At 41.5% G+C, this 22494-nt stretch overlaps 1 protein-coding gene across 2 annotated transcripts in view; it reads right to left on the bottom strand.

Annotated features, from left to right (window-relative positions):
* Nucleotides 1–22494, bottom strand: part of GATB (glutamyl-tRNA amidotransferase subunit B) — an 87111-nt gene that overhangs the window by 17794 nt on the left and 46823 nt on the right. For both annotated transcript variants that reach the window (XM_072121367.1, XM_072121358.1), the window contains 5 exons: nucleotides 21847–21969; nucleotides 6588–6701; nucleotides 6122–6206; nucleotides 5073–5117; nucleotides 4578–4767 (listed from right to left, as the gene is read on the bottom strand). In XM_072121367.1, the coding sequence (XP_071977468.1) occupies nucleotides 4578–4767; nucleotides 5073–5117; nucleotides 6122–6206; nucleotides 6588–6701; nucleotides 21847–21969 (557 nt within the window). The remainder of the gene's footprint in view (nucleotides 1–4577; nucleotides 4768–5072; nucleotides 5118–6121; nucleotides 6207–6587; nucleotides 6702–21846; nucleotides 21970–22494) is intronic.

Here is a 22494-nt window from a genome sequence, read left to right as displayed (position 1 = left end):
CATCCGCTGGGAGGTGACATTTGTACTGTGCTGTCTGCCAGTTAGTCTTTAGGAAGTTGACATATTTTAGTGCGTCTGCCAGGACTCCAGCAGACTGATAACTACAAAGTGAAAACCAATTTAGGAGATCACAGACACACCATTGCAGATGAGAGTCTATTACCGTGCCGTTACTGGTGCACACTGAACTATGGGGAGTCCACAGTCCAATGTAAACATCTGCAGAGCATATACCGTATCTTCTTGATTGCTGTGCTCTGGCACATATTAGGGGGCTGACTGGCTACATACTAGGGGGCTGGCAGGCTACATACTAGGGGGCAGGGGCTGGCTGGCTACATACTGGGGGGCTGACCAGCTACATAACAGGGGGAATGGGGCTGACCGGCTACATACTAGGGGGCAGGGGCTGACCGGCTACATACTAGGGGGCAGGGGCTGACCGGCTACATACTAGGGGGCAGGGGCTGACCGGCTACATACTAGGGGGCAGGGGCTGACCGGCTACATACTAGGGGGCAGGGGCTGACCGGCTACATACTAGGGGGCAGGGGCTGACCGGCTACATACTAGGGGGCAGGGGCTGGCCGGCTACATACTAGGGGGCAGGGGCTGGCCGGCTACATACTAGGGGGCAGGGGCTGGCCGGCTACATACTAGGGAGCAGGGGCTGGCCGGCTACATACTAGGGAGCAGGGGCTGGCCGGCTACATACTAGGGAGCAGGGGCTGGCAGGCTACATACTAGGGGGCAGGGGCTGGCCGGCTACATACTAGGGGGCAGGGGCTGGCCGGCTACATACTAGGGGGCAGGGGCTGGCCGGCTACATACTAGGGAGCAGGGGCTGGCCGGCTACATACTAGGGAGCAGGGGCTGGCAGGCTACATACTAGGGGGCAGGGGCTGGCAGGCTACATACTAGGGGGCAGGGGCTGGCAGGCTACATACTAGAGGGCAGGGGCTGGCAGGCTACATACTAGGGCGCCGGGGCTGGCAGGCTACATACTAGGGGGCAGGTGCTGGCAGGCTATTAGGGGGGCACGGGGCTGACTCGATACATATTAGGGGACTTACTGGCTCCATACGAGGGGAAGAGGGCTGGCAGGCTACATACTAGGGGGCTGACTGGCTACATACTACCGGGCACGGGGGTTGCTGACTATATACTTGGGGGCAGGGGGTCGACTGGCTATATACTAGGCTATATACTAAGTAAAGAAGCTGCAGCTCAATCACCAGCAAAAACTTCTGCAAGTAATCAGAGACAAATATGAGGAGAATAGAAATGACCATCCTATCGACAAACTGTGCACAAATCATACCAATTGCTGAAGACTGGACTTGTTGTGGCAGTAATCCTTGAATGCAAAGCCTTCTAAATATCCATCAAGCCTAAACTCTTTCTTGATAAACTCTTTAAAAAAAGACAAAGCCAAAATACTAGTACGACTACAATTCTATGTAGATGTGATGGAGCGTGCCAAATTACATTTAGCAACATCTAAATCTGGTGCTTTGCCCCCTAGAGAATTTCCCTGCTGCCCCTACAGCTGTAAAGTACATAATATCTTTATTGACCGAAATAAATCACATTTTAATCTTTGCTGTACAAAAAATATATTGTATAGAAGAGCACGGTTAGGCTGCCTGACAGCCCCAGGGTCTCTGTATATGCCAAGCAAATTACCATTCTCTCATTGCTTTATAAATGTAATGGATCACCCAGAAATGTTGTTCTGGATAGTAAAAAGAAAAAAAAAGAAGAATATTTTTCAGAATTAAGACTTCGTATAAAATGTTGCCTACAGACAAAGAAAAACAGGTTTGTGATAAATTGTACTACATAAAGTTGTTAACGTCTGTTCTCTTACAGATTTGATAATCATCCAGATATTGAAATACTCGCCAACTTTTAGACATTTAAGTTAATTTGACTTTAAAAATGTGCAGAGCCACAAAACCACAGTTAATAGAAAAGTTTCTGAAAAGTTATCAAAACAGAAAATCCTCACCAATATTTAAAACTGTATCTGCAAAAATAATTTATTCCTTCAGACATGCAAGGTGTGTGGATACCTGACCCTCACCGGTAGACCAGCCGTTGACCTGCCCTGTGGTGCTTTGCGGCTTCTTCCAGGACACACACTGTTGGGGCTTTCCAATCCATCATAGAGAACTGCCCAGGTCTCCCACTGGGGGTCCTCTCTGGCACACAACTGCATTAGAACAAAGTCTCCTCAAGGAGTGTGTGCTGCCCTATGTGCTTTTCATGCATTTGGGCATTATTTTTATAATCCTGGCATGGAGGAGGAAGAAGAGGAACAAACCCTTTTCCTTCTCACCTCGCCAGTGGTTGTCTGTCTTTTTAACAAAGTTTTGGACCAAAGCTGTGGATCCCCCTCCCAATCTTCTAATCTTGGGGGTCAAAGTAGTCAGACCCTCACCGATCAGCTTGTTATAACTTAAATAGTTAGTAACCCCTTCATGCACTGAGTAAGAAAGCTGCAAGGTAAATGTGTGGATTTTGAATCTTCAGCAAATTTTTTTTTTTTCTTGCGCTGAGGACCCTGATGCAGAATTTAACATTTGCAAATGTTATCTGCTACTGAATTATGGGTGTGGGAAGTACATAGTTTTAGACATTTGATCAGAGTAAAATTTAGAATGGAAAAACAAGCTGGCTTTTCAATTATGTAATATAATAATAGGTAATATAAGGCACTACGTGACAGGTTTTCAAGGAATCAACACTCTCTTTTCTAACATTTTAGTGGATTCTCTGTAGAATTACAACAATGACAAATCCACGTAATTAGTGCTGTCAATAACTTGTCCAATGTTACATAATCCTCCCTCTTTCCAGCCAGTTGAGTATCCAGCACGTGATGCAGCGATGAACGCACCTCTTCTGAACCTTCCTACCACGCTTCAATAGTTTCTGAATCTTCTTTCCAAACAATAATTGACAACAAGTTGTCATAGAAACAAAGTGCGATGATGTGTGGGCTACTTCACCAGTTACAATACTGCATTGTGATAACATATCCACTAAGTACTTTCCATTGTAAGAGATTTCCTCTGTTGTACTCTCTGTGCGATCTGCTGGATGGTGGCATGTCATCATATAAAAGAGGCAACTGCCTCAATATGTACGTACAGCCCGAGATAATAAAATACCAGAAAATATACACGTATTCATGTTCCATCAATTGATTAACAGACATTACTCAGTTCCTTCATGGTCATTTATGGCTGCCCTATTTTTTGCCATTGTCCCCCCCGCTACTCCAAATACAGAGGAATGGCTGAAAAGCTGTACCTAATAGGGAAATTGATCTCTTGTTTGATCAAAAGTTGTGAGCATGTATTGACATAAAGCTAGGATATTCAGGTTATTAATAGGGGAAGGGGGGTACGACGATTTTCTTTTAAAGGGGTTGTCTGAGACTGTAAAATTAAAAAAAAAAACTACTTACCTCCACGGTCCCTCCCGGCGACCCACACTGCTATATATCCGGTTCGTGCCCCTGTAAATAAACAGGGGCACAGAAGCTTGTGATGCGTTCACTTTCTGGCTGGCTGAGGTGACCAGCCACTCCCACCTGTCCCTATGTTTATTTTTTTAAGCAGCCCCCTGCCGGCCACCAGTGTTTTTCTATGGTCTCAGCTGCTTTCACATCTTGTCTTTTGCAGTTGGTTGTAACAATATGTCTGGAGTATTCCCGATGTATCCTTACAAAGGAGGGTTACTACATATCCCATATGCTCCTGATCAGCTCTTCCCTATGAATTTGAGAGGAGGAGTGAACATCAGCAGCAGCTGGTGATTCGCTGCTGCCAATATTGTTGGTGTCAAGAGTGACACCCAAAGAAACACCCACAGGGTAGGCTCAGCAGAGGCTGGATACCATACAGTTGCATCAGTCAACCATAGACCAATATAGCCTTTGCCAATTATAAATGTCGTTCACAGCAGAAAGAAAAAGCATAACCTGAAAAGCTTTTTAATCCAGTATTTCCTGCTAGAGGAGACATAATGAGCATAAAAATGCATGTCTTCAGGTACAAGTCTATGGACCAGGAAAGCTACTGGCTGTGTCCAAAAATGTGACGAAAATGTAGCCTTACACACACTTTACCTTAATTTTCTATACAGCATAATTGCATACAGTATTTTGGCACCACTCAAGTGCATATGAAGTTTTCTGGGACAGTGGTACTTCCATTGTAGGGCTGCGTGAATTGGGGCAAAATACAACAGACTCCTGACCGACAAACCTCAAAATTAAGTTATACAAAATGTAATCTGTCTTTTTTAAAACTATAACTCAAAGGGTTTGTACCACAAAAGATATTTATCAAGATTTCTAGGTTTCTGATTCGCACCAATTATAAAAATGTGGAGCTGCAAGTCCCCTAAAATATACTGTAGGAAAAAGAAAACATAAAGCCATTAAATACATAAGTGTCTTTATTGGCACGCCATTTTAGATTTTTCTACACTAGGTGTTAGACCATCATTGATCCAGATGCTATTCCCTATGCAATAGAACATTTTATTACTGAAAGTCTACTTACCACCAAGGTAAAACTGTGTTCTGGCAAGATTCCATATTGTTCAATGAGCCTCTCCCTGGTCACACTGGGGAGTTCTGGAAGTTTCTCCTTAATCAGGTCAATATTAATGACCTGATCAGCATTCACGTTAGCGGGCAATGACTTGGCATCATAAAGGATCAGAGGTGGAAGGTTAGGTTCTGGCATAAACCTTTACAAACAAAATTTATAAGAAAAATTATATTTAGGATTAGCTTTTTGCTCAACATAATGCTTCTATTGTAATGTGTTGACCTACATTAATATAATAATAGTATTTTTATTCATTGTATGTAATCCTCTTATATTCATTTCCAAATTAAACCCAAGTATGAGAAACGTGTTAAATTTTCCTTCAAATTTCTACTTTTCAGACATGGCAGGAGGAAGCTAGTGAGCACAATATTTTCACAGTGTTTTTCAAGAAAATTGTGCACATAAATAGTAATGAAACTATACAAATTAAAAAATACAAACCTGTAGTCTTGCTTTCCTTCCTTGTCCCTCATAGGTACGGTAACACTAGTATTAAAAATAGAAAAAAAGAATGTGAAAATGTAGACAACATTAGGATATTGATATAGTAACCTTATTTTATGTGAACCCCTTATTGTATGGAGTCTGGTGGTTTAGGTATGAAACCTCCCAGTCTTATCCCAACACCTCATAATATGTATTTTATCTGTTTTTATCTTTGTCTTTTTGAGAAAATATTTTTTTCCTTTTCATATTTTTTGTAACTGCTTTTGTTGAGCAAAGTTATTTGTTTCACACTTTCCCTACTTTTCAAACTGCATCTGTCTGAAATATAGGACACGTTCCTATGGCAGCCGATTTCAACAGAAAGTGGGGAGCAAAAGCGTTGTGCGAACTGACAGTTGAGCTGAATTTGTATATGTCCACCTGAGGTTAGAAAAGCTTATAACTGGACTTCTCAGTAAGAACCTTAAGTGAGGAGCACAATACTGCACATGCCAGTCCCAGTATAGGGTCAAAAAAGCTGAATCAGACAGGCGGTTTCAATGTCCATATGCTAGCAGTTATTTTTGCAGATAGCATACAGGCCAATCATTTTCCATGTGTCTCTCCACATGTTCATTTTTTCACGAATGTTTGGACCTTAGCATGCATGGACCTTAGCATGCACAAACCACAAGACATGTGGCTGTGAAAAATAGAAGCAGATATAATACAGACATCACACATCTATATTTTTTTACGGATGCAACTATCTGAATGAGTCCTAAATTAATCTTATTTCTTAGCTTACCCTGCACCACAAAACGAGCAATGTTCTATCTACTGGGATCAACTGAGAGCTAAAGTAATGACTCCTAGGGAGCTCTCATCGGTTTGTAGGACCCTCATCAAATGTCTGCTGAATTCCTTCTTGCTGTACAGACCTAACCAAGATATCAAATTAGAGGAGGGACTGAAAAGTTATATATGATTTTAATAGCTGTTGGGGTGAGAAGCTCAAAAACATGAATAACTAATGCGGGACACTTAGGAGAGGAGATACTCACCCTAGTTTGTAGTCAAACGCTCTAGTCTCATTTAGAATGGTGCCACCATGATCCAGGATCTCTGTTTGCCTTTTAATTTCATAATCTAGAAAGGAGGAGAGAGATTAATGTTTAAAGTGCACAGTGTAATTTTTATGAAAACAAGATAATTGTGGATGAGAAGTTTTATTTCCACCTAAATGCTAAAGAAATGAATATAAGTGGAAAGTAATTTCACTTGCAGTTTTCAGAAATGACCCCAAGAGTACCATACAATGAAACAGCTGCAAAATCCAGAAATGACTGTGTGACTAATAATGGAGCAGTAATTATACAGTGTAACAGCCATATGTTTAAGTTTTAGTACTGAAAATAAAGTGACTGTAGAATGCATCATGAAATAATATAGTGTACGCTAATAATATAGTAACTTCACATCTACAAAACCACATGCATTTTCACTAAAAATAGAAATAAGGTACAGTACCGATGGCTTTGGCTAGAAATCGAGCACTGTTTATGTTCTTCACTTCCGTCCGTACACCATAAGGCTCACCAGGATGATGAACAGATATGTTTGCGTCAACTCTCAACTGGCCCTCTGGAAGGAAAAGGTAGAAAACATACACAAGTAAAAATGGATAAAATAGTAATGGTATTTGGTGTGTTTGGCTTAGTGACACAAATGGAAAGCTAATGCAATAAAGAAGAGAAAGCATGTGTTAAATAGCCAAAGAACACAATTTTATTTAGATAACCAACAAAGACATAGAACAACAAACATCCAAAGAGCAAAAAATAAAAACATTTAAAAAGGATGCAAAACTATGCACCCATGTGTGAAAAAATCACCTGGAGCCTGACACCTGATATTGTCAGGTCCTCCAGACCTGAGCCCCCCACCCAAAAAAATCCCACAAACAAACTGGTGAAAATATATAATTGCAGGGTGGCCGGGTATGTAGGTATGTGAACTGCAGTGGGGTGCCCACTAGCAGTGGGCTCAGCATAGGAAGATGGAAATCTGTGCACAATTAGTGCAGAAGTTGTCCTGCTGAGTCGTGGAGTGCACAGAGTGACCCAAATCACATACCACCCAAAGTAATACGCCAATACCTAGAAATTACCTAGTACTAGTACGGCGCGCGTCGGGAAGGGGTTAACCCTAGGCTGTCTGATTGATCCTACCATACTAAAGTATAGCAGTATATAGGGATTTCACACATAATGTATTACAATGTGCAAATCTCAGGTCTTTGTGTGACTGGAGGCTGCCATAGCAGCAGATCGCCATTCAAGGATGACGTCACGGGACGTGACAATCTTAGCCGACATGATGGTGCCCACACACCGCCAGCAACTTTGCTGGTGGTGATCGACGGGTTAACACCCGTAATCGGTGCTAGCACTGATTGCAGGTGGTACCGGTGGGCGTTTGCTGTTGTCAGGACATAGAGCAGGGAAAAACTTAAAAAAGGTCTAATTCCAAAAGACATAATATTTTTATCTGACAGGCTTGTTTTTTTTTTACTCTAAAATGTCATGGCAACCCCCCCGGTCTTCTGTTCCCTCTGTCTCCACCGGGCAGACACATCTGGGACCAGGCTGTGTGGCCAGCAGTGCCAGCGCCATCCCGAGGATGATATAAATTGTCCTAGAGCGGCAATAGCCCAATAATTAGGATGATCTTAATTATCTACGCCCTCAACCAGTTAATATTCCTGTAGATCAAAAACCACTCCCCAGTGGAAGTAAAAATGAAGTTTTTTATAGAATGACAGCATATAGAGATTTAGATCACACAAACAATATCTGTTATTTGCAGAAAGTAAAAACCCTTCAGAAGTTGCTCACAGTATTTTCTTACATTACATTATATTATTTATCAATTTTGGCTCCCATCGAGGGGTCTGAAGAGGGGCACGGCTGGCTCCGGAGTAAGAAAGAGGCGCAAAATTAAATAGATGATAACTTTCTGATTGTGGAGTCCAACCAGAATGACCCTGACACTCTTCTTAAGTTAGGTATTACATTTTACAATAACTGTTGAATGAAAAACTATTACTCTCATGGATAGTCGGCCTTCATTTTTATCCTGTTCTGTCCTCACATTCGAAGTGAGATCAATAAGAAGCTGCTCAATCTTCACAATGAAAAGAGGTCAATTCTGCAAATTAAGGTCGGAGTGGCTCCGTCTCACCTGTTTAACAAATGTTATTATTGGCCAGCCATCATTGACAATGTTGCTTCAGATGCGTTTAGGGTTGGTGAAGCATTTTCTTTTTGTCACATAGTCTGCAGCAACATTTCTCTCTCCCAATTAATCTAAGGTCCAATGCTAGAGATAATAAGAAATGGTTCACAGATTTCTGTCAGTTCACAGGCGCATCGCACACTTCTGTGTTTAAACAAGACTCACTACTCATTTAGCTATAGGGAAAATAATCAAATGTCCCATAGAAAACTTTTACAGCTTGAATATCTGCACTATGGTAAGGTGTAGGTTGGATGAGATATAAAAGTCTGGATAGGTATAATAAGTAGTACATTTGTACTAGTTGAGGAAGTGGCCATTGTGGATTGTACATGTCACCGACTTTGTGAAATGAACCGTAACACCTACTGGTAGGTTTTATGCATAAGAACTCAATTCAATGGGCCCATGAATGCAACTTCCTAGATCTGTGTGGACTCTGTATAAAGTACTTATTTGCAGCTCTGATCTTCCCACAGCAGTCTATAATGTGAAATGCGCATATGTGGAACAGTTATCAGGTAACACCTGGGACAAGATAGTAGAATCCTTTGTCAGACTTGATTATTTTTTTGTAGAATTGATGGCATATGGCATGGACACAAATGACACACTAGCGACTCATGGACGACAAAATCATAGCAGATTAATTATTTGCAGACGTATATTTTTGATTTAAAAAATGAATAGACCTGGTGGTAAAAGTAAAATTTGCATTATACTCAATTAGGGAAAAATGTTTCTCTGTCCATATTTTTTTTCTAAAAAGTGCCTGCATCTTATACATAGAAGGTCAGAAGAATCCAGTACTGCCAGACCCTCATGACAGCTGTTTTCGAGATTGGGTACAGAACTGACAAAATCTCAGAGAGCAGAGGCTTTGCAGTTGTCTCTCTAGATCGATGTCAGAAGAACGCAACTGATCACATGTTTCCTGCATCATTGCAAGGTCCTTAAACCCTTCCATGCTGCCAAACACATGGTGTGAGTTAATGGATGTAGCAGAGCTTTGCGTGAGTGAGTGTATGTAGCAGAGCTGTGCAGGAGTGAATGCATGTAGCAAAGTTGTGTGTGAATTCATGTAGCATAGCTGTGTGAGTAAATGGATGTAGCAGTGCTGTGTGTGCTGTGCTTGTGTGTTACCTTTTATTGGATCACTAAATCTGGGGTGTGCCTTATAGTCCAAAAAGACCCAGAAATCTGTAAGTTAACATAACATTTCAAAAATGCTTTTGTCTGCTGCAAACATTAAAGGGGTGTTCCCATTTCAGCAAATTAATGTTATAGTTTGTATAGTGAAAAGTTACACAAATTTCCCAATATACTTTTTATATCAATTCCTCACGGTTTTCTAGATCTCTGCTTGCTTACATTCCATAGAAAGCTTCTATGTTTACTTTCAATGGAAAAAAATCTGACCATGGTCACACGGGTGCATGGCCGTTATATCATAGAGTAATCATAGCTGTGTGTTATAAAGAGTCACACACCTCTGTGACCATGGTCAGATTTCTGTCCACTGGAAGTAAACAAAGCAATTAAAGCAATCAGAGATCTAGAAAACAGTAAGGAATTGATACAGAAAGTGTATTGGAAAATTGTATAAATTTTAATTATACAAACAATAACATTAATTTGCTGTAATGAGAATACCCCTTTAACATACCGCAGCATGTGGAAGGGATTGATTGATATGCCCTCAACATGTTACATCAAAAATCACAGAAGGTTAGAGGCTTGTGGTTATGTAATAGCAAACACACACTGCTTCTTCCCTGTGTGTGCCCAGTCCAAGGAATCAAACAATTTTATTCTTTCTTTAAAAAGGGATTGCCAGGGTTTAGCTACACAAGAGGGTTGTTCTCATTGTGCTTGGAAGTGTTTTTTATGTTGACAAAATGCTATGTTAATTTTAACAGATCACTTTGCATCATAGGTTTTTAACTGATGAATCTTTTGTAATTGTTTACTTTTCCTGAAATTGAAACTTTTAAACTTAGTTTGAGCTTTGTGTACTTTGCTATAGATTTTCGATGCAGTACTGTGTGGACTAGCGATATATAAAGTAGCGTTTCCTAGATTTGAAGGTTAAAACCTCAAATTGAAATCAATTGCCACCTGTCCTCATATTCTCTTTAAAGCCGTTGGCATTTGCCATCTTTCCATGAAAATGTTCCCATGCGGCTGACTCCATCACATCTCCCTTAACATTTATAAGTTTAGAAATATTACACAGTAAATTAAAGGAAATAGAGAAAAGAGGTCTAGAAAACTAACAAGAGGGGTTAGCTTTTCCTGGAAATATGATAGTACACATTCATAACAGCAAATACAGAAAACTGTAGAATAAGTGCTGTCGAAAAAAGGACACAAGGGTCCATATAATACAGATGAATACCAAGCAAAAGGTTTTTTACATGTTCTCATCCTGTACTTGCATGAACACTTTGATTTGAAAAAAGCTTTCCTGCTCTCTTATCCATTTTTGATACTGACAACCCCAGTAGGTTATCATTCGTATAACACTGATGGGGTCCCATACCTGGACCTTGCATAAATCAGCTGAAACACTCTGGCACCAAACCTATACACTTGATGGAGCTGGAAAAAGGCAGCCATGCTGGGAATCTACATCTCAGCTCATTAATAACAGCTGTAGTACCCTGGCATGTCCACCACATAATTCATGGAGCCATCTGCTTCTGGCTCCATCACCCAGATATGTTTCAGTGCAAAAAGAGCTGATCAGCACAAGATTCAAGTCCCCTAAGCCCACTGCAAATAGGGAATGTAATATACAGCATACTCCTGCTGTTAACATTTGTGATTTGTGCTGGTGGATGTACGATGCTATAGTGGTTATACCATACATCATCAGGGGGGTCCCAGGCCTGTAATCAGCCTTCTATTACAGCCTGCAGGAAGCAGACTGTAATAAATGAGTAGTATTATATATACTCAAGTATAAGCAGACCCAAATATAAGCCAATGCCTCCTAAATTTACCACAAAAAAACTGGGAAAACCTATTGACTCGAGTATAAGGTGGTAAATGCATTGATCATAGCCTCCCCCCAGTATATAGCTAGCCAGCTCCCTGCCACAGTATATAGCCAGCCCCCTGGATATAGCCAGCCAGACCCCTCCCCAGCACATAATAATAATAATAATAAACTCTGTACTCACCTTTCCGATGCCCCAAGGGGCCAATGATCAAGAAAAGGACCTGTTTCTGAAAGGTGAGTACAGAGTTTATTATTTTTATATATCCGAGTAAAAGCAGAATGGTGCTTTTTCAGCACAAAAACTGTGTTGAAAAACTCGGCTTATACGCTTATACATGAGTATATACACAATATACTGCAGTACTGCATACTGAACCAAAGAAGACTGAACCAAAGAATAAAAAGGACATGTTATTTGAAGCACACAGTAAAAGTAATAAAAAAACAGAGCCCAAAAGAAAATGGTGCAACAGATTTTTTATATGTCAATTTTATTGCATCTAATATTTTTTCTAGCTCTCCAGTAGATGAGAAGGAGGGTTAAATTACACCAATTGTAAAAAGTACAATTTGTCCTACTAATAACAAGCCCTCATATGTCTCTATGAAATAAAAAATAAAACAGTTGTTGCTTTTGGAAGTTGGAGGGAAAAAAAACAGAAATGAAAAAATTGAACAAGGGCTGTGCTGTGAGGGTTAAAGGGGTTTGCCCATGAAAGAAAGTTCTCAAATGTTAATCCCCAAGTAAGGTTTACACAATAAAAGATAATTTTTAACCCCTACTTTTACAATTTTGAACAATTTTATTGGTGTTTTAGGTCTTATAATTCAGTGATGGTGACAGGTTGGAACTATATTTGTGAAATACTGTATTTTTGTTAATAACTGTGAATTTGAGAATGTGCCATTTTGTTCTCTTGAGTATATTTAAGAATCTTGTCTTCATAAGAATACCCCTTTAAGACGTAATAAAACGATATAAATTTGGTTTCTCACTGATGGTACGGACTAAAGAAATAAAAGGGATGTGTCATATGGACAGCCAATGGGAAGCCATAAAAACAAAGCACATTAGAAAACAACATAATTGTAATTGTCAATAATTTCATCGTATTTGGATTTTTTTGCATTTTCACAGTACATTACGTTAAAAATGTATCCCTAAACAGCAAAAAACCAAAAAAAACTATTTTACTATTAATTTACAGACAACATTGTAACTGAAGCTTCTATAGAGAACCAGAATACAATGTTCATCTATCATGATGGATGGAATATTGCAATTTTTAATAATTCATAAATGAATACATGAATGAAAAAACACCACAAAACAATTGGAAAACAATTAAAAAGGGGAAGCATATACACAAAAGGCAATCAATAAGAGACTAAAGCACCCATAAATGCTTAATCAGTCACGCAATACAGCCCCACAGACTATACACTGTCACAACCCGATAAAGTAAGCATATAATGAAATATAAGTTACTGATATGTAGTTGCTAAGGAAAATATAATCCCATATTCAAATTTAAATCTATGCTTAAATTACACAATAATAAAAAAAAGCAAAAAATATAAATTTGCAATAATTCACAGATATCAAGGAAATAACACATTCCTAAAAAGCAAAGCACAAATACAACTATCTGATACTTAGCAGGTCCGACTAACACCAACAAACATACATATATCTATGAGAGCTAATAATACCTAGCTGGAAGCTGGACAAGCGAACAGTATAAGAAGATGGGGCTGCCCCATGCGTACCACCACATATAGTGGCTTCCTCAGGGATGACTGGTGTTGGGATATGCTCTGTGAGCTCTGCAGATTTTTGTGGCCGATAACTTTAAAAAAAAGCATTAGCAAAGCGAGTGTATGAGCTTGGCAGCGAGTGTGCATTGATCTGAAGTGTGTGCAGTGTCATAAGTGTGACTTAGGTTTAAGGGACTTAAGTTTGAGGGGCTTTAGTAGGTAACTCCTGTGTTTTGTGTTACTTTGACTGTAAATTCTTTCTGTGCATATTTATATTGTAATCCCCATTAGAATAATGGACTCCATAAGTGGCATTGCTACACGGTGTACATCCTGTGCCATGTATGCTTTCCTTGAACAGCCGTTCGAGGGGGAATACTGCTGTGTGGGGTGTGTGAAAATTGCTCATCTGGAAGCCCAGATTCTGGATCTAAATGAGCAAGTTTCAAGGCTGCGGGCAATTGATAATATGGAACGAAGTTTGCTGCTCCTGGAGCACAAACTCTCTGGGGAAGATGGTTGTGGGGAGGGAAGTATGGAGGTGCAGAGTGAGGGGGCAGCTAGTTGGGTAACATGTAGAAGGCGGGGTAGAGGGAAGAGTTGTAGAGAGTCTAGTCCTGATCTGGTGCACCCCAATAAGTTTGCCAGGCTGGCGGATGAGGGGGATATCAGCTCTGGGGTAGCAATGCTGCAGAAAGACATGGCCGCTAGCAACCAGGGGAATGTCTGCTCCAGTAAGAAGGGTAATGGGAGCACAGGCAAGGTCAGACAGGTGCTGGTAGTGGGAGATTCCATTATTAGGGGAACACACAGGGCAATCTGTCACAAAGACCGTGCATACCGAACAGTGTGTTGTTTGCCGGGTGCTCGGGTTCGGCATGTTGCGGATCGGGTTGACGGATTACTGGGAGGGGCTGGTGAGGAACCAGCGGTTATGGTCCACATTGGCACTAATGACAAAGTAACAGGTAGGTGGAAGGTCCTTAAAAATGATTTCAGAGATTTAGGCCATAAGCTCAGGGCAAGGACCTCAAAGGTAATTTTCTCCGAAATACTGCCTGTACCACGTGCCACACCAGAAAGGCAGCGGGAGATCAAGGAGGTAAATAAGTGGCTCAAAAGTTGGTGTAGGAAGGAGGGGTTTGGGTTCATGGAGAACTGGGATGACTTTTCTGTGGGCTACAGGCTCTACAGTAGGGATGGGCTGCACCTCAATGGGGAGGGGGCCGCTGTTTTAGGGGAAAAAATGGCTAGAAGGTTGGAGGAGTGTTTAAACTAGAGACCTGGGGGGAGGGCAATTACACTTGTGCAGGGCAAATAGACGGTGTACATAGAGAGCTGGGAAGGGTCATAGTCCATGGGGGAGGAAGGGGGGCTGGAATGAGATTGGGGAATAAGGACAAAAGGAATACGGACAGGGAAAACCATATAAAGTGTATGTACACAAATGCCAGAAGCCTCACAAACAAAATGGAGGAACTGGAACTCTTGATGTTGGAACGGAAATATGATATAGTGGGTATCAGCGAGACATGGCTGGACAGTAGCTATGACTGGGCTGTTACTATAGATGGTTATAGTCTTTTTAGAAAGGATCGTATAAATAAAAAAGGGGGAGGGGTTTGTTTATATGTGAATTCTTGCCTCAAGCCCGTCCTGCGAGATGACATCAGTAACGCAAATGTGGAGTCCCTATGGGTGGAGATAAGAGGAGGGAAAAATAAAAATAAAATATTACTAGGGGTTTGTTATAAGGCTCCAAATATAATGGAGGCAGCAGAGGAAATGCTGATAAGTGAAATGGATGCGGCTTCAAAGCATGGTGAAGTACTTATCATGGGGGACTTCAATTACCCAGATATTGACTGGGGGGCAGAAACCTGCAGGTCCTTCAAAGGTAGCAGGTTCTTGTCAACAACAAAAGACAATTACCTGTCGCAACTAGTCCTGGAGCCAACAAGAGGGGGGGCACTGCTGGACCTTATCCTTACCAACAGACCTGATAGGATATCAAAACTACAGGTTGGGGGGAACCTGGGGAATAGTGATCATAATATCATTGATTTTGTATTACGCTTTACTAAGAGCGTTAGTGAAGGGGCAACCAACACTCTAAACTTCAGGAGGGCAAATTTTCAGCAACTAAGGGAAGACCTTAAAGGCATAGACTGGGATAATGCTCTCAAGGACAAAAGCCCCCCCCAAAAATGGGACTTTTTCTCATATATTCTGAAAAAGTCCTGTGAGAAACACATACCTTATGGGAAAAAGCATAAAAGGAACAAGAAAAACCCTATGTGGCTAACTAGTCTTGTAAGGAAAGCAATAAGCGAGAAAGATAAAGCGTTTAAGGTGCTAAAACGTGAAGGTAGCGATGAGGCATTACAGCATTATAGAGAGAAAAATAAATCCTGTAAAAAGCAGATAAAGGCCGCAAAAATAGAGACTGAGAGAAATATTGCCAGGGAGAGCAAAAATAATCCCAAATTATTTTTCAAGTATATAAATGATAAGAAACTAAAAACAGAGAGTGTGGGTCCCCTTAGAAATAACATGGGGGTCATGGTGGAAGGAGACGAGGAAAGGGCCAATCTACTGAATGTCGCCTTCTCAACTGTCTTTACCCAGGAAAATCCCCTGGTGGAAGACACAATGAGGAATAATGTTAATTCTTTTTATAATGTCAACAGTTTAACCCAGGAAGAGGTACGGCGCCGCCTCGCAACCACTAAGATACATAAATCACCGGGGCCAGATGGCATACACCCCCGGGTTCTGCATGAATTATGTACGGTGATAGACCGTTATTTTTAATATTTGAAGATTCACTGAGGACTGGTTATGTTCCACAGGAATGGCGCATAGCAAATGTGGTACCAATATACAAAAAAGGATCAAATAGCGATCCTGGAAACTACAGACCTGTAAGTCTAACTGCTGTGGTGGGGAAAATATTTGAGGGGTTTATTAGAGATGCTATCCTGGAGTATCTCACTGTGCACAACCTTATAACCCAGCGTCAGCATGGGTTTATGAGAGATCGGTCCTGTCAGACTAATCTGATTGGTTTCTACGAGGAGGTAAGTTCAAGACTGGATCTGGGGGACGCTGTGGATGTTGTATATCTGGACTTCTCAAAGGCATTTGACACCGTGCCACATAAAAGGTTGGTATATAAAATGAGACTGCTGGGAATAGGAGAAAATCTGTGTATCTGGGTAAGTAATTGGCTTAGTGATAGAAAACAGAGGGTGGTCATTAATGGCACATTCTCAGATTGGGTTGATGTTACCAGTGGAGTGCCACAGGGGTCAGTATTGGGGCCACTTCTTTTTAATATTTTTATTAATGACCTTGTAGTGGGTTTACACAGTCAAGTTTCAATATTTGCAGATGATACTAAGCTGTGTAAAGTAATAAATACTGAGGTCGATAGTTTAGCATTACAGAGGGATTTGTGGAAACTTGAGGAGTGGGCAGAGAAATGGTTGATGAGGTTTAATGTAGATAAATGTAAAGTTATGCACTTGGGCCATGGAAACAAAAAGTATAATTATGTTCTAAACGGTCAATTACTAAGTAAAACTGAAGCTGAAAAGGACTTGGGCGTATTGGTGGATGGTAAACTTAATTTTAGTGACCAGAGCCAGGCGGCTGCTGCTAAAGCAAATAAAATAATGGGATGTATCAAGAGAGGAATAGATTCTCATGATAAAGACATAGTTCTGCCCTTATACAAATCCCTGGTCAGACCACACATGGAATATTGTGTACAGTTTTGGGCACCAGTGTATAAAAAGGATATAATAGAGCTGGAACGGGTGCAGAGGAGAGCAACCAGGATTATTAGGGGAATGGGGGGATTAGAATACACTGACAGATTACAAAATTTGGGATTATTCAGTTTAGAAAAAAGACGACTGAGGGGAGACCTCATTACAATGTACAAATACCTGAACGGACAGTACAAGGATCTCTCCAAAGATCTTTTTATACCTAGGCCTGTGACCAGGACAAGGGGGCATCCTCTACGCCTAGAGGAGAGGCGATTTTACCATCACCATAGACAAAGGTTCTTTACTGTAAGAGCAGTGAGACTGTGGAACTCTCTGCCGCAGGAGGTTGTTATGGCCGACTCTATGTACATGTTCAAGAGAGGCCTGGATGACTTTCTGGAGAGAAAAAATATCACGGGTTATGGGGATAAAACATTTATTTAATTCTTGAAGGTTGGACTTGATGGACTTGCGTCTCCTTCCAGCCTTATATACTATGATACTATGATACTATCCAAATACCTGCATGGCCAATTTTAAGGGAAGTCAACTGTGACCGACACGCAGATGAACGCCATGTGTAATGGCGGCACCACGGCTTCCATCTTTATTACGCCTGCGTGAACGGTCATATCCTTGTTTAAAGTACAGATATCAAGTGAATGAGTGAAGATAATAATGAGACTGCAAGTATGTTGTGTATGAGATGCACTTGCTAAAAAGTAAATCTAATATATAAAGCTAAGTATGTACGTTTGTATGTACAGACGTACATATGTCCGCTAAAGGAATCTGCACTGAGACGGCCAGAGACAGTGACTGAAAGAGACGGCCAGAGACAGTGACTGAAAGAGACGGCCAGAGACAGTGACTGAAAGAGACGGCCAGAGACAGTGACTGAAAGAGACGGCCAGAGACAGTGACTGAAAGAGACGGCCAGAGACAGTGACTGAAAGAGACGGCCAGAGACACTGACTGAAAGAGACGGCCAGAGACACTGACTGAAAGAGACGGCCAGAGACACTGACTGAAAGAGACGGCCAGAGACACTGACTGAAAGAGACGGCCAGAGACACTGACTGAAAGAGACGGCCAGAGATCGTCACTCAAAAAGAGATGGTCAAGGACTGAGAAGGTCACATACAGAGACTGTCAATTACAGTCACTGATAGAGATGGTCAGAGACAGTCACTGAAAGAGAGGATCAGAGAGACAGTCAAAGAGAGAGAGATATATACAAAATATTTATGTTAACACATTTTATTTTGTTATATGTAAGAGCAGTTATTTCCTATCCCGGGCGAAGCAGGGATCTACAGCTAGTAGCAATATGATATGTGAGCTTCTAAACATGGATCAATATATACAAGTAAGTTATCTCATACATAAAAAAAACTATACAATTATCAAGTGACTAAAAATATGAACTATAGCTTTTATGGTGCATAATATTAGTGTTTGTCCTTCTACATATATTTCATCTACCACAATGGAGTGACAGCACATATACATGACCTGCCATTACACTGGTGCAAGGTATACCTGTTCTTTATATCTAAGGGGGTTTAAGGGGGCCGGTACAGAAACAAAGGATCATCCCCTACATTTCACCCACAGATTGAAAATAACTTTGAAATCCTTTGTATAAGTCTAATGTATCCCTTCTTGCATTCTCTATCTAGACACAACTGTGGGTATTTATCAGGGCTTCTGCGCCAGAACATTGGCGCAGAAGCCCTGAAATAATCGCAAATGCAAGCCTATTGCTAGTACTTGCAATTATTTTCGGCTTTCAGCCATCTCTATGCCAGGGGGTCGTGGAGGGTCGTGAAGGGGTGCCCCGCTGGGCGGGGATTGGGCGCGACCAGTGGTGGAGCTGATGTAGAAATAAATGATGCACAGCCACACACACCGGATACTGGATAGGCTCTGGCCTCTTGATGGCCCAAAGGGTCGGTGAGGCTATTATTTGGCGCACGATCCCCAATATATCAGAAACCAAAAGGTAGATCATAGGATGCAGCAGTCTACCGAAAGTTAAAGTAATGTAAAAGCTACTTATGATTTTGAGATTGTATTTAATATTCACTGTTTATGGGTAATTTACATAAAATATAAAAAAAAGCATCACTGTACATTACAGTGGGTAGAAAGTGCCGGGCTTCTAAGACAGTTTAATGGCCTCGCTGTCAATGTAACTCTAGATTTGTAAATTAAATATGACAAACACGACATGTGAAAATGGGGAAAGATGCAATGATGGAGCTTCACTACATAGTAACCAATTATGTACTGGGCTAGTCACTCACAAAAATGAAAGCTGTAAAAGAATCTGCAGGAGTCCCATAGGAGAAGAGAAAATACAGATAATGTGCACCGAGTCTGATTTCATCATGTACTAGATAAATTGAATGTAGCTACAAGTCAGTACATCTGGATCATATGCAACGCCATTTCCATGCAGCTCTATATTTTGTCGTTAGCAAAGAACAAGATATTTACAGACAGAAGGACAAAGAAATTACCGTATATACTTGAGTATAAGCCTAGTTTTTCAGCACAAAAAAATTTGCTGAAAATCCAAACTCGGTTTATACTCGAGTAAAAAATAAAATATAGGTTTTACCAGGTTTTTGTGGTAAAATTAGGGGCCTCGGCTTATACTCGGGTATATACGGTACTTATAATAAGTAAATCGAATAAAGATGAACACTGGAACATATTTCTAGCTATTAGAGATAGGAGAAAGGAGGGTCTCCTGGTCCGGATTCTCTCTAACTTAGCAATTTGTCATCTATCTACAGGATAAGGGATAACAAGCTGTTGGTGAGGGTCCCCATGCCGGGAATCCCACTGGTCACAAGAATGGCGCCTCGTTCTCACTGATGAGTGTACGGGCATTGTACACATCCTACCGCTTTATTAAATAGCATATTGCTAATCACAAAGCTCAGCTGTCTCACACGTTAATAAAGACCAGGGGTGCATAACCAGCAGCCCGTAGTTTGCAAATGGGGTGAAATGCTGTGACCGTACAGCAGATAATAGGTATGAATAAGAGGCAGCCAAGGCCCAGTAGGGGGGTCTATCAGGGCTTCTGGGTGCAGCCAGCCAGTTATTCACATTTATTACCTGCTGCACGTCCTCTTCACCAAAGCTGCTTACATTGAGGCTTTGATGCACTGACAGCCCCATCAACATTGCCTGTACAGTGTTTGTGTGCTGGGTCTGACTGCAGTGTAAGAACTTCCCCCTCCCTCTTGTGAAATGCTGTCTGTAGTCAGAGGAAGTGGAAAGAGCAGCAAGGCATGGATTGGAATACATAGTAAGGACCTCTTCCCTCTGTTCCCCAGGTTTATCTCCTTTAAGTGTCCCTGGCTTCTTAAATGTGAGGTATTATAGGTCTCCTTTAAGGGTCCCCAGTATCAGTAGTCTGCTCTTGAAAAAAGGGGGTCTCTAGCATTAATCGACTGCTCTGGGAGTCTCCAGGACTACTAGTCTGCCCCCGAGAGTCTCCAGCATTACTAGTCTGCTCCGAGAGTCTCCAGCATTACTAGTCTGCTCCGAGAGTCTCCAGCATTACTAGTCTGCTCCGAGAGTCTCCAGCATTACTAGTCTGCTCCGAGAGTCTCCAGCATTACTAGTCTGCTCCGAGAGTCTCCAGCATTACTTGTCTGCTCCGAGAGTCTCCAGCATTACTAGTCTGCCCCGAGAGTCTCCAGCATTACTAGTCTGCTCCGAGAGTCTCCAGCATTACTAGTCTGCTCCGAGAGTCTCCAGCATTACTAGTCTGCTCCGAGAGTCTCCAGCATTACTAGTCTGCTCCGAGAGTCTCCAGCATTACTAGTCTGCTCCGAGAGTCTCCAGCATTACTAGTCTGCTCCGAGAGTCTCCAGCATTACTAGTCTGCTCCGAGAGTCTCCAGCATTACTAGTCTGCTCCGAGAGTCTCCAGCATTACTAGTCTGCTCCGGGAGTCTCCAGCATTACTAGTCTGCTCCGGGAGTCTCCAGCATTACTAGTCTGCTCCGGGAGTCTCCAGCATTACTAGTCTGCTCCGAGAGTCTCCAGCATTACTAGTCTGCTCTGGGAGACTCGAGCATTATATGCCTGCTCTGGGGTCTCCATTATTAGGAGGTCTGCATTAGTTATTGTACAAATGCATTAATTGGGTTTGAGGTGGTGCATGTGTGCTGTAGTGTGGTTGTTGGTACATCTATTGTGCCAGCAACTAGTGCGGCCCCCTGAGATTAAGCAGACAGACAATGCAGCCCTCAGACCGATAATGGATGTGCCCTGAATTAGACAGTGAATGGAAATGACAGAGATGCTGGGAAATATCAGACACTCCACTACTTCACTACACTTCTGGTCCTGTGGCTCTATGCACTTGTGAGAACACAGTCCCACCGATCTGCTTGTCATGCCTTATCCTGTGCATAATTTGCAAAGTTCAAACAACTTTCCAATCTGAAGGTTTACAGGTGTCCATCACAAAAAGGATGCATGCTGACTTATTTTTTACATAAAAGTAAATAAAGCTTCTTATTCTCTGTACTTATTTATTGGAAAAATATATTAAAAAGTTACTGATTCATGATATCCTCTACTTGCATCTATGTGTAAATCTTTGAACTACTAGAGCAAGCTTCTTATGTGAACAGAAAAACAAACACTGCCATTTTATTATTATTTGCACTTGGATTTCCCTAGGTTAAAGCCAGAGCCTGGCACTGTCCCTCAGACAGTAGAGAGACATAAATAATGGAAATGCATGCACGTAACAGCACCCCCCCCCCACACACACACACACAATGTCACACTGGAGGGACCACAGGACTGTTGTTTGCACCGGTATAAAACTATTTGCAGTGTACATGTAGCCTTAGACAATTTATTTTGCCATATATTACACTGGTATGGTGGAGCATTGTGTCATCTCCAGAGTACTGTACCTGACATGTTTGCATGGCTTGTTCCAAGGGCCTGCAAAATTAGTTGAAGTTCCCGTACAGCTGCCGCAGCTTCTTCTCCACAGGTCATATCAGGTTCCATTACAATTTCCATAAGTCCAATGCCTGACACAAAAGACACAAACACTCTAATGAATATAAATCACATACTTCCAAAATGATGCATCCTAGTACAAGCTACAAAGTGTTAGACTGAATTTATATGAACTACGCTATGGCTGGGCACACATCCAGCACGCTGGAGATACATAGAGATACATGGCTGTGCATTTGGAGAAAGATAGGGCATGTCCTATATTTTCCTTGTGAATGGAGCGGTAAGTGTGGCACTGTACTACATTGTGAGCCCATTGCTGTCTATGGGGGACATCTATGGGGACGCAAGCTTGCGGCCGAACATATGTTCCCCCCATTAATTTGTGTGAATGCAGCCTTAGGCTAAACTTTTGGAGCCATCACCTTAATGTGGAAACTCAAAGCAAGCAAAGGGACCACAAATTTCATCTGTAGGCTGCAGAGATGAAGTCACCCATATTCCAAGATGAATAAGTATGTTTCATTTGCATTCTAGCAAAAGGACTTGCAAAAAAAGAAAATGTGCCTTTCTTCGGATGTGTTCACACAGTTCTA

This window comes from Engystomops pustulosus, chromosome 1, assembly GCF_040894005.1.
Source record: "Engystomops pustulosus chromosome 1, aEngPut4.maternal, whole genome shotgun sequence".
In the NCBI taxonomy this organism is placed as follows: domain Eukaryota; kingdom Metazoa; phylum Chordata; class Amphibia; order Anura; family Leptodactylidae; genus Engystomops; species Engystomops pustulosus.
The sequence above is the reverse complement of the archived record's forward strand: the minus strand, read 5'-3'. Positions and strand labels throughout refer to the sequence as shown.